The following is a 13,538-nucleotide window of genomic DNA, read 5'->3' as shown; positions in this document are numbered from 1 at the left end:
TGGAGACATCAATCTCTCCCCCAAATTAGGTCAAGTTGGACCGAACTGGGTCAACAATCTTTGGTGTGTTTGTTTCTCTTCTCTCTTTATCTTTTGCTTGTGGTTTTGAGCTTTTCACTTTGATTACTAGATTAGATCTAGGTATTGTTATTATTGTTGTTGCTTGTGTTCACTTTGATATTGGTTACTACTTTCCTTTGCTCCACACATCATAGTTTGCATTGGTGTGAGTTTTGAGGCGGAATTCACAACAATTGGCGCCCACCGTGGGGAATAAGAGTGAATTGGTTAAGTGAGTATCATGGGTTCAAAGTGAGATATTGAGAAGTTCACTGGAAGCAATGATTTTGGGTTATGGAAGGTGAAGATGCAAACGGTGTTGATACAACAAAGTGTCAGAAAGCTTTGAAGGGTGAAGATGCATTGCCGGTCACCATGACACAAGCGGAGAAGACCGAGATGGTGGACAATGCTAGGAGTGTCATTGTCTTGTGCCTCGGTGATATGAGAGAAAATCACCCTAGGCCGGTCTTGAGACCTTTTGTGCCCTAAGCCAACTGATATTAGGCCCCGACCCTCTCATAATATTATTATGAAAAAAAAATCCGCATGTACATAATAGTGGAGGTTGGAAATGAGGTGTTAAAGTAAAGATAAAAAATTTTAGTTGCAAACTAAAAAAACGACATATTCATTCATATATAAAATAATTAATATGGCCACATATACAACAAGTCAAAATAAAGATAGATATCTCAATGCGAACATACAAATAAATTTAAGAAACATCACAACAAACAACACTGAATAACATACCAACTATTTTATCAAAACTGAAAAAGCCTTACTCAATATAAGCTACTATTTTTATTTTTTTTTGATATGGAATGACTTAAAAATAAAACAACTGAAATCCTACTAAGAAAACATCCATTACAACATTTAATATTGTTTTATAATTTTTTAATTAGTGATGTGAGTTAATACAAATCTGCTTGAGGAAGGAAGTGAGGATAAAAGAAAAATATCGTGGATTAGTTGGAATTCTTTATGTTTGAGGAAGGAGTACGGAGGGATGGGTGTTAGGAGATTGAGGGGGTTTAACATTGCTTTGTTAGGAAAATGGTGTTGAAGGTTGTTAGTAGAGAGAGATGGGTTGTGGCGTAGGGTGTTGGTGGCTAGATATGGTGCAGCGGATGGTGGTTTGGAGAATGGGGGCCGGAGTTGTTCATCTTGGTGGCGGGAGATAGTGAGGATTATAGATGGGATAGGAGAGGGCGGAGATGGTTGGTTTGCATCGGGTGTTAGGAGACAGGTGGGAGACGGTGCTGAGACTGACTTTTGGCGTGATTTGTTGGTGTGGAAATGTTCCGTTTTGTGTGCGATTTAGACGGCTTTTTGATTTAACAGTCAACAAAGTTGTCACGGTTAGGAACATGTTCCAGGTGGGATTGGAGGTTGGTGGGGGGGGGGGGGGGGGGGGGTGTCGCCGCTTGTGGGTTTGGGAGGAAGAGTTGGCAGAGGAGTGTAGGGAACTATTACTTACAGTTACTTTGCAGGATTCCTCTTCTGACAGGTGGCTTTGGTTACTAGATCAGACCGGTGGGTATACGGTTCGTGGTGTGTATGATATGTTGACTTCGCAGGAACAACCCATGTTACATCAAAATATGGAGTTGATTTGGCACAAATAGGTGCCTTTGAAAGTGTCTATTTTTGCTTGGCGCTTGCTGAGGGACCGATTACCTACTAAACAAAATTTGGCAAGTCGTGGGGTCTTATCTTTGGAGGCGTGGTCATGCATAAATGGGTGTGGGCATGTCGAGGACTTGAATCATCTATTTTTGTCTTGTCCGTACTTTGATGTGTTGTGGCCGATGGTGCGAGCTTGGCTTGGTGTTGTTGGGGTCGAAACTCAGTTCATAACAGACCATTTTTTGCAATTTATTAATTATGCAGGTGGTATGAGAGCACGGCGTTCTTTTTTCCATCTAATTTGGCTTATGTGTGTTTGGATATTGTGGAATGAGCGGAATGATAGAGTTTTCTGAAATAAACACAGCTCTTTACCGCATTTGTTAGATAAAGTAAAATCATGTTCCTTATGATGGATGAAAGTTAGTAATGTAGTTTTTAGTTTTGGTATTCATAATTGGTGGTCGAACCCGCTCATTTGTATGGGTATCGACTAACTGTCTTGTATCATTGACTAGTTTGTGTTTCTCTCCGTGATTGTTATGGCACATCTTGTGCTGCAACAATTACGATTTGATGTTAATATATTCCATTTTTGTTTGTTCAAAAAAAACAAATCTGCTTGAATCAATTTTCAAAGTGAATGATTTTAGAAATCTAACGAATCTTGGAGATTGCTTGCTTTGTTAATTAAATAAAAAATTAATATATAATTAACTGTAAATTAAAAAAATTAATACATAATTAACTTTAAATTTAAAAAATTAATTTTGAATATTAGATAAATCATACACAATTGATTTTCTCTCATGCTCACGAACTAAACATGACTTTGGAGTAATGTATTTCAATCATAAATTGCATGCACAATTCATTAACATATCTTGTAAAAAATACATATTTGTCTCGTTCCCATGTATTATTCATGAGCAATTAATTTTATATGAAGCTTTTAATCTGATCCATACAATTTGATCTAATAGTTATTAATGAGTCCTCTCATTTAAAAAGTGTTCTCACTTGAAATGTCCTTTATATATATATATATATATATATATATATATATATATATATATCTTCTATTTTCAACAAAAATTATATATTTTTTTTTAGGATTATACATCTAAATTAACATTTCCCTCAAAAAAAAAATATTATACATCTAAAATATATAAAATGTACATTCAAAATGAATTAATTCCTCGTAAATATTCCATTTTTTCATAGAAGTATACGAGTTAGATTTCTTTATTAAATGCTTATCTATATAGTTAGATTTTTTTTATGGATACCTAGTTTGGTAATTTTGTTTTTGAAGGAACCTACACTACAAGAAAATAGTTTTGCCATTAAAAAAAAAAAGTTTTGGGAGGGTCAAAAATAATTCTAGTGGCTACTTATTTAATAAGAAAATGAAGCTACGATTATGTCTCACGTCATCTCTAAAAGGGGATTTATAAAGGCTTACTTATAGGGGATTATATTTGCTTAACTTTTGAAGCCATTAACTTGTTGCACAAGAATTTTTTTGGAGATAATCTTGCTTTCAAAATTGTTGTAGCTAACGGCTATGATACTCCTGATTTTGGCCATTTCTTTTAAAAATGTTATAGGTCAATGCAAAAAAATTCTCATTGGATTCAAATAATCTTAGAGTATGCATTGTCACCTCCCCTCTTCTACATTATTCATAATGATTTGAGTAGATGAATCACAAAATTTGTTCAAGATGGTAAATTATAACTCATCATAGGATCCTAAAACCGTCTAGTTCTTTCTTACACTCTTTATGCATATGATGTTATGATAAGGGCAAGCTTTCCTGCACTCATTCTCTAAGACAATTATACTTTCAATATGCAGCTTGTTCATGTCAATCTATAAACCCCTCAAAATTAACTACACCCTTTGTCCCAAATTATAAGGAAAAACAAAAAAATTGAATCACACACTTATTAAAAAAAAATTAAAATATAATAATTTGTGGTACGACTTTTTGTATTCTCCTTGAAATTTCATGATCACGTGTAAAAATAATTTTTATTGGTGGAGAAAATGGAAGGAATAGTGATGATTTTTTAAGAAAATAAGTAAAAACAAGTAAAAACAAATCTTGAAAAATATGATTTTTTTTTAGGCAAAATTACACAATTAGTGCCTTAACTTTATTTTAGGTAACACTTTCGTCCTTTATTTTTTTTTTGTCACGATTTAGTCCTTTATATTATAAAATGATAATATTTTATCATTTTTTATGAGATTTTTTTCAAAGAAATTTGATTTTCTAGGCTTTATGATGAAGATTTACGTTTGCCTATGAATTTGATGATTTTTTTTTGGAGTTTTTGATTATTTTTTTCATAAAAAAGGATAACTATGTTGTTATTTTATAACATAAAGGACTAAATTGTGACAAAAAAAAGATAAAGGACGAAAATGTTACCTAAAATAAAATTAAGGGACTAATTGTGTAATTTTGCATTTTTTTTAAATAACATGAAATAATAGGATTTTTTTTTTTTTTTGACGTTTCTCTTCGACGTCCAAAAAAAATCGCCAACATAATGATCACTTCTGCGTTAGACAAGAAACCAGCTAATGTCACGTCCTAAGGAGAAAATAATAAATGTAAGCATGATACATTTATTCAAAAGAAAAAAAGCATTATAACTTGTTTTTTATATGTATTTAAAACTTAGGTTTTATTTAAATAATTAATAATTTTCATTATATTTTTAGGATTTAGTTACAACTGATTTTCCCATTAGGGTTTCTAATATCTTGTGATTCAAGTAATTATGCCGTAGCGTGTTCTTCTTCCTTATTGGCTAGCAAGCTTGACTCTAACTCATTGATGTCTTGTTTCAATATCCTCCCACAAGTTGGAGCATGATAAATGTTGATCATGCCAAGCTTGGAAATGAAAGCAGTTATGTTTGGAATGATGGAATACTACGGAGCGGAATGGAATGGAACAAAGCGGAATGGAATGGAACGGAGTGGAATGAAATGGAGTGGAGCGGAATGGAAGAGAGATTCCATTCCATTGTTTGGATATTTCACGACGGAGCGGAATAAAATTTTCATTCCATTGTTTGGAAAGAGAACGAAATGGAATGAATTATAACTTTTTTATTCCATTTTTACCCCTATTAATAAAAATATATTTTACATGAAAGAAATGTATTTCAAAAATATATTTATCTCATAAAAATGATTTGTTCATATAAATATATATTGTTTACTATTTTATATGTATATGAAACTTTATTTAAAATATTTATTTGCATTTTATAAAATGCATTATTGTTTAACATGTTTTTTTATTAAAAAAAAAAATATATTGAAACAAACATCTGTAAAATTGAAGAAAAAAGAGCAGGATTAGAAGATGATTAATGCATTAGTTTTCAAAGATTAAACAATGTTATTCAAAATAAATTAAAACGAGATTAAAAGATCAAATGAAAATTGAGGCATGAGGTACTGTGCAAAACTGAAAGCATGGAGACAATTTAAAATATAAATACGAAACAAACATCACAAAAAAATGCATTCGGCTGGGATTTTTCTTTCTTTGAAGAAGCTGGGAATCATACAGGCCAAATAAATATCACGAAAAGGGAAATAGCATTCACGTGGTCAATAAAAAATCATACAAGGATAAAATAGTAAATAACTTATTTATTAAATGAAGTTAATGGGTCATTCCATCCCATACCCTCCAAATTGGAGGGGAAGCAAAATGAGAGTAAGTGATGGAATACGGTGGAATGAATACCATCAAGTTCCATCCCTTCCATTCTTTTGTTTAATATCCAAACAATGGAATATAATGTCATTCCATCACATACCATTCCATTCTATCCAATACTACCAATCCAAACAAAGGCTAAATTTTGGAGGTGGTAAAGGTTTGGTCAAGAAATCTGCTAGTTGTTCATCAATGGAGATAGGAAGCAATTTCAAAATATCCTTATGCACCTTTTCTCTAACCAAATGAAAGTCTATTTCAAGGTGTTTTGTCCTCTCATGAAACACCGGATTGGAGGCTATGTGTATAGCACTTTGACTATCACAGTATAAGACTGGTTGTTTGCTGCATGTGATGTGAAAATCCTTCGAAAGATATAAAAGCATTCTGAATCATTTTAGTGCTAATAATTTTTGGTTTTGGGCAATTCATATGTGATATAGAGCTTCAAACTGCCTACAGTTGGACCGCATGTTAGTGGACAACGACTTTGGTTCCTCGGATTAGATGATTTTTGGGTCGGATGCCAAAATTTCAAAAAATAAATCAAGTTCAACTAACAAGATAAAAAATGAAAGCTACACAAAATTTAATGGCCCGTCTATATTAAATCATAAAAGGAGGTGAAGTACTAAAAAAAGAAAATTAAATTTTCTTTGTCTCGTAAATAACAACCTATAAAAGGTGAGACATACCAATCTTTAATATGATAATTTTCCGGTGCAGGTAACGTTAAGATGTTTATTCTTTTCCAATTTTTATACGACGTGCCATTATTATAAAAAATGGCCTACCAATATTAAGAAAGTTCATATCATATTCAAGTCAGTTGGGAAAACACAATGAGAAAAATATAGAAGCAGATAAATTGAAAAATCATAGAAACAAATCTAATATTTACATAGGGATTCTAAGCGTATGAATTTTGAGATTTATAGTTTTGAATGGGAAAAAACTAAATGTAGCCTAAATTTGTGACAGACATCTCTATACTTGAGTTCGAGAGAAAGGAATTTTGAATTGAAACCAATATTAGTAAAATAGTGCAAAAGCAGATGCAATTTATATCAATTTGTTTTCTAAGATCATAAAAAATATGGTAACGTACGTAGGCCTAATAATAAACTCTGATGAGGTAAAATTAATTCTGTTTATTTTTTCTTTCTAATCTATCTATCTATCTATCTATATCTATCTATCTATCTATCTATCTATCTATATCTATCTATCTATCTATCTATCTATCTATCTATCTATCTATCTATATATATATATATATTATTATTATTATTATTATTATACATGTATTCTAACCTACATTTTACCTATGTGTAACCTCACAAACATCCCCCTTTCTAACTATTTCCTTACATGCATTCTCTCATTATAAGCAAGACTTTGCTTATGTGTCACCTCACCAATAATTCTTATTTCTTATATGAATTTTAGTATATTATATGAATGAATGCATTCTCCTATGAAAGGGTTATAATATTTAGTGTGACATAAATATTTTTAAACATGTAACTGCCACAATCCTTCAAAACTATGCAATTTCTCAACAAAAAAAAACATATATGCAACTGCTAAATGCAGCCACGAGTTATTGGCCAAATGAATTGTAAATGAATTGTGATTCACTGATTTGTGACTCCCATGAATTTATTGTGGCAATCTATGTGCAAATCCCATTTACCAAAAATCATTTGCTAATTTTTTAATTAATAATTACCAAAACTTGAATGATTATGGTGTAGTAATGGTCAGTTACACATCTTACTTATTACCTTTATTATAAGCGGCTGACAATTATATGGGTAACTCCTTTTTACCAAAATTATGTACCTTTATTTCTTATTGTAACTCCTTATAGGTTACGGTTTTAATATATCATGCCACACAAAAGCAATGGTCACAGTAAACAAGGTTCACAATTTTTTTATTTGTATCACCAAGAATGCAATATAAATATAAATAAATAAATAAACAAATTAGAATTTAATAGAAGTAATGAATAATTTCGGCCAAAATATGTTCATCCTTGGTTACAATTTCAATTTGTGCCTCTTCGCATTCCTTCACATAAAGCCTAAAAATTTGTTACACTTTAAACCATTTCAATGACAGTATTTCCCACACACCTATATAACCAGCATTGGTGTCATTCCTTTTCCACTCATTCTGTCACATCTATCTGTGTAATTTCATTTCTTCCCACATACTCTCTTTGCTTCCCTACCATGTCTGCCATTGATGTCATTGGAACCAAGTAAACCACTTTCTTGCACTTTTCCTCTACCATGTTAAATAAAACCTTTAATCTAATCTTTTTTCATGTTCTTTACTTTTACAGGGTCGGAGAAGTCAACAACAATGGTGTGCATACCTTTCTCAACAAACTCTCCAATGCTGCCCCTGATACCAAGATCAAAGTTAGGGTAGCACGCATGTGGGACACGCTGAATATAACAAAAAAAAAGGAAATAATTAGTACAGATATGGTGCTAATTGATGAGAAGGTGTTTATCAATGAAATTGCTATATTGTTGTTCCTTCGCAAATAATCTTTCTTTACTTACTATTTACAAATGCTTTCTAGGCAAATTGCATTCATGCTACAATACCAAGGAGGTTCTCACCTTCATTGAAGAAAGTCTTGCAAGAAGGCAAGATATATGTAATTTCACACTTTGAGGTCTCAAAAAACAAGGAGAAATATGCTGTGGTTGAAAACAATCCCTCCATGCTTAGTTTCTATGGTGACGCAATTGTGACTGAGGAGGGCTCGGATGACAACACAATCCCTCGCTATATCTTTGAATTTGTTAATTTCAATGATCTTATCAAACGTTGCGGGAAAGAGGTGTTGGCAGGTTGGTTTAGCAAAATATTAAATTATATGTAATACAAATCTATTACATTGTGTAAAGAATGTAACACTTTTGTTTCTCGACAGATGTAATTGGATTTATAATTGATGTGGATCCAATTGAGGAGAAAACAACCGTCAATGGGAAAGTCGACATGTTGTCACTTCATTTGGGGGATGGCAGGTGCAACATAATTTGTTCCCCATGATTTAATTCTCATTTAGTAGCGTATAACACATTTACCACAAAAATCAATTAACAAACTTTTTAATCCTACGCAACTTTTGGCAGTGGGAATGTCTTGAAGGTAACGCTATGGGATGACTATGCTCCGATGTTTAATCAAAAACTGATAGATCAAATGCATGCTACTCCTAAGCCAAATGTGGCAATTTTTACCTCCACTTTGGTAAAACAATACCAAGGTAACTGCTCATACCATGACATTTAATATTCAACTTAATTACCCTCTCCTCAACCACTCCATATGTGATATATTTTTGTAGGTGAGCTTTATGTTTCGTCTTCAAGATCCACAACAATTTATATCAACATAGACACCCCTGAAGTTGCTGATCTAATTTTGTCGTCCAAGTGCGTCATTTAACTCATGTTTAAATACTTATGTTTATATTATGTTGCCTATTTTCTAATTGTGTGTTGTTGCATCGTTGTAGGGGGAAAAACAGTGTTCTGAAAACAACTGAAACTTTGTCTTTAACTAATGTTGATGTGAAGACCATATCTGAGCTTTTATCCATGGCAGTTTCGGGAGTTTATCAGGTCAACACTTGGTTAATTATTCTCTAGACCTATTTTTTATTTCATTATCACAGTGTGTCATACACTCATACTTTCAACTTTACTTGCAGGGTGATGTTGTCTACAATTGTGTTGCAACAGTTGATGACATCCTGCTAAAAAATGGGTTGTATTATGTTTCTTGCCCTCATTGTAGGAAAACTGTGAGTTCCACTGAGACAGACTTCAATTGTGAGCATTGTACTAAAAAGGTCGACTATCCAAAGATTAGGTGAGTTCATTTGAAGTATTTTTTTTCCTTATCACATGGCCTTAAATATATATATGTTGCTTGAAATAATTACAATGAATCTCTATAGGTACCGTTTGGAACTTCAAGTCAACGACTCTACGGAATCAACAATATTTGTGTTGTTTGCCGAAGTTGCTGAACAATTGGCACAACTAAAGCTAGATGACCTCACCCCGGATTTAGAAAATGTGTGTTACATTATATCCTAAATCTAATATGGTGTTTATCGGTGTTTTTTTTTTATTATTGAAAAAATAGAATAAAAGTTGATTGTTTTCTAAACTTACATTCCATTCCTTTTTGTTTGGATAGCAGACTGGACGTGACTCTGATCTGCCTAAACAGCTCCAGCATATCATTGGTTCAAAGCATATTTTTCAAGTTAAGCTGAGCTCTTACTTTGAACGTCGTGGAGTACAAAGCTTCACTGCACATAAGATTCTGAAGCCAGTTGTTAAGGTGTTTAGTTATATCATGTTTCCATTCTTTTATTCTTCACTGCTGGAAACCATTATATACTAAATTTTTGATGTAATTTAACAAATATCAGATTGAGAAAGAAGACAACATTGCCACTGCGTGTTCTTCCTCAAGTGGATCTCTTACCATTGAAATACCAGATTTGCCGAAGAAGAGGAGAAAATTAATGTAAGATGTATCATTGTCTAATGCATTTAACCATGTATATATGTAAGCTATAAATGTGAGCTAAAAAAAACTTGCGGATTTTTTCAGATTGCACTCCAACAAATCAGGTGATAAGGACCAGAATGAAGATGTGGAAGATTTAGAAGATTGAGAAGTTGGCTGCTAAGGATTTAAGAGGATTTGCTTTTGAAGTTGTTTTTCATGGTTTAGTTTATGTTTCTCTAATCAATAGAGATGTGGATTTCAGTTTATGTTTTTTTGAGGTTGTGTTTTTTTTTTTTTTGAGGACTTTGTCTTTTTTGTTTTTAACCTAGACTACATTGTTGGTTTATGTTTTTTGGATGTTGTGTTTTTTTAAGAATATTTTCTTTGGATCAATGTTACTTTGACCTAAATTATATTGTTGGTTTATAATGTTATATTGAGGGATTTTGTTGTTTTTAATGCTGACCTATATTTTGAAGACAAAGATTATGCATCTATATGTTAAGGTGAATGGTAATCATGTTTTCATTCATTTATTGTTCACTTAAAATAATGAAATACATAATTCTTATGTGATTTTACAAATTTCAGATTGAGAAAGAATACAACATTGACACTATATGTTCTTCCTCAAGTGGATCTCTTGGCATTAAAACGCCAGATTTGCAGAAATTAATGTAAGATGTATCATTGTCTAATCATTTAAGCGTGTAAATATGTATGCTGAAACAACACTTGGAGAATGATAAAAATTGCACTCTGGCAGCGAATCAGGTGATGATGACAAGATGGAATATTTAGAAGATTGATAGCTTGGCTGCTAGGGACAGAGGCAGATGGAATATTTAGAAGATTGATAGCTTAGCTGCTAGGGAAGGAAGAATGTTTGCTTTTGAAGTGCTTTGCATTGTTTGGTTAAGGTTCCTCTAATAAAGTTGTGGATTCCAACTATGTTGTATTTTGAAAACTCATGTTCCCATGTCGAGGATGTTAAAAATATTATTTCCTTTTGAAGTGCTTAGCATTGTTTAGAAAACTAATTGTATTTAGTATTTTAAGCTTTGCATTGTTTGAAGTGCTTTTCAAACTAATTGCATTTTTAATATTAATTTATAACAAGAGGAACATGAGAACTGTTTTTTATGATATAGTCTTTTCAATTATTTTTCTTTGGCCTAAATTACATTATTGGTTAATGTTTATTTACAAGTTTGTTGGTTTATCTGTTTTTCATCATAAATTTACTGAATCTAATGCCATAATAATTACACAAGTTGTATTGAGACATATCAAATTAACAATGACACAAATATAGATAGATAGGTTCTTCCTCAAAAAAAAAAAAAAAAAAAAAGGATAAATAAGTTTTTTACATGGGCCAACCAAAATAAAATAAAATACTAACTTAAATATTAACAAAAAGTGCTAATCTTTATTAAGATCCTATTATATTCTTTATACGTAACTATAAATTACTACCACGTTAATACCCAAAAAAAAAATATTATTACCTTTTGCCAAATAACTAATAAAATACAAATACTCCATCAATGTTATTTGAGCTCAATTCCAGTTGTGAGTTCTTACATTAACATGTGATAGACAAAGGGTGTGTTAGTTATTATCCTTATATTATTATATACTATACTATTTTTTTAGACCATTTAATTATGGTTGATGTACCACATATTGAAAGATTTATAATTAAAATTTACATTTCAAAAAATCAAAGAATATAAAACATAGTGAAATGTAATTATACTTTCCTCAACTTAGGCATAATATTGATATATAAATAAGTAACTAATATTTACAAGTTTTTTTCCAATGACGTTATATTTATATCTAAAAGCATGAAATAATATAAACATGTTCAATTTTATAATAATAATGATAATAAAATATTATTGTTCTTTTTGTTGAAATCAAATTAGTTCTACATTAGCACACAAAAAAGGAACATAGACATACTAATGAAAGATAAAAAAGAAAAATTGTCCTTTGAGTAGAAGTAGCACACCTATTTCAGCACAAAAAAATAAAAATATACAGCTACCTAGACATACTAATGATCATCGTATTAATTACTTATTATTATTATTATTATTGTTATTATTATTATTGTTGTTGTTGATGTATCCATTAATTTTTGTAACATATCATATTATTAGATATCAATTTTTCATCTGCATAACATAAAAAATCATAAATGTTGCATAAATAATAAATGCGTACATGTATTCTAAGCTACATTTTCCTTACATGTCACCTCACCAAAGCTCTCCCTTTGTAACCAATCTCTCATACTTATGCCATGTGGCTCTCTATTTCATTTTTTAGCTTTTTTCTTTCATTATTATTATTTTTTGGTAGAATCATTCATCTATTTACTACACATTTATTTGTATATAATATTGATGTTGATACATATTCAGATAGTTCTTCTATTATGTAACTTCTATTATGTAACTGTCAATTGTTCCACCGTCCATCTTCTTTTATTTTATTCAGGTTTTTAATTTATTAGCTAAAACAATAGGATCAGATGAACACATAGTCGTATTTCAACATTCAGAGGTGCTATTTCTAAAAAAGTTATTTCATTGAGCAGAGGTGCTAGGATTAGATCATCGTTTTATTTTTATTGTTTTTTTTTTTTTTCCCCGTCCATCTTTTTTTTCTTCTATTTTCTACATGATCTATATATTTATTGACTTCTTTATCATATAAATTGATGTGGCTTTGTAACATCAAATTCTCATACAATATCAGCAACTAAAACATTCATGTCACAGTTCCTTCTTTCGCTGCTTATATTGTTGGTTCCTACTCATGCAAACAATCATGTCAAGATTATATAATATTGTAGTTTAGCTTCATGATTACTTACATGTTCAGCCATGGTTGCCGCCTCTTACATTCTCACATCCAATCAGAATACTTTGCTTCTCTGTTCTCACATCTAAACTGAACCGCTGACACCTGTGTTCTCTTTCTTCAACCTTCATTCCTTTCTCGCGTCTCACCACCCCTGCGTTCAATACGACAACCTCCGTTATTTCTATTTTCGTTGTAAATATATGTTTTGTTTTTATTCTTTAATCAGTAAAGAAACATGAATCAAAGTTCAGGTATAGTATTTCAGACTTCTTTTGGATTCTCATATATCAAATGATCAACATTTTTTACACACATTAACATCTAAACCATCTCATGTATCTATGCTATGGTCTACATATGAAGTAATTAAACTTACAATTTTACAAATATTAATTTCATAATAGTCATGTCATACATAATGCTTCTATTCTTATTTTTTTATTGTTTAATGTATACCATAAACCAGTAAATGCTACAGAACATGTTGAGGTAGCGACATCGGAGAAACACAACAAAAGAAAGACAAATACAATGAATATCAACGACACATCAGAGAGGCATAACAAAAGAAAAAGATATGCGATAAATATCAGTGACCCACTAGAACTCCAACAAAAAAATGGTTAGTCGAAGCTATTTGGTGGACTCATTT

The 13,538-nt window shown here is 31.3% G+C and overlaps 1 protein-coding gene across 2 annotated transcripts; it reads left to right on the top strand.

Annotated features, from left to right (window-relative positions):
• The first annotated feature begins 6,755 nt into the window (after nt 1-6,755).
• Nucleotides 6,756-10,302, top strand: LOC120580096 (replication protein A 70 kDa DNA-binding subunit C). Of its 2 annotated transcripts, none has more exons than XM_039833074.1 (12): nt 6,756-7,718; nt 7,803-7,968; nt 8,049-8,322; nt 8,406-8,502; nt 8,611-8,744; nt 8,826-8,913; nt 8,997-9,102; nt 9,192-9,352; nt 9,441-9,561; nt 9,689-9,832; nt 9,924-10,021; nt 10,109-10,302. In XM_039833074.1, exons 1-12 carry the CDS (start codon nt 7,570-7,572, stop codon nt 10,170-10,172), a joined length of 1,602 nt encoding a protein of 533 aa, XP_039689008.1. In that variant the 5' UTR covers nt 6,756-7,569; the 3' UTR covers nt 10,173-10,302. The 2 variants fall into 2 exon arrangements, with proteins under 2 accessions (XP_039689008.1, XP_039689007.1); XM_039833073.1 differs by having other exon boundaries at nt 9,686-9,832.
• The last annotated feature ends 3,236 nt before the right edge of the window (nt 10,303-13,538 follow it).

The sequence above is a fragment of the Medicago truncatula genome, chromosome 4 (genome assembly GCF_003473485.1).
Source record: "Medicago truncatula cultivar Jemalong A17 chromosome 4, MtrunA17r5.0-ANR, whole genome shotgun sequence".
Lineage (NCBI taxonomy): Eukaryota > Viridiplantae > Streptophyta > Magnoliopsida > Fabales > Fabaceae > Medicago > Medicago truncatula.
The sequence above is the reverse complement of the archived record's forward strand: the minus strand, read 5'-3'. Positions and strand labels throughout refer to the sequence as shown.

Coding starts and splice junctions, on each gene's coding strand:
- LOC120580096 (XM_039833073.1), top strand. CDS start 7,570: ATGACAGTATTTCCCACACACCTATATAACCAGCATTGGTGTCATTCC. Junction 7,719..7,802: donor ATTGATGTCATTGGAACCAA/GTAAACCACTTT, acceptor TTACTTTTACAG/GGTCGGAGAAGTCAACAACA. Junction 8,503..8,610: donor CTTCATTTGGGGGATGGCAG/GTGCAACATAAT, acceptor AACTTTTGGCAG/TGGGAATGTCTTGAAGGTAA.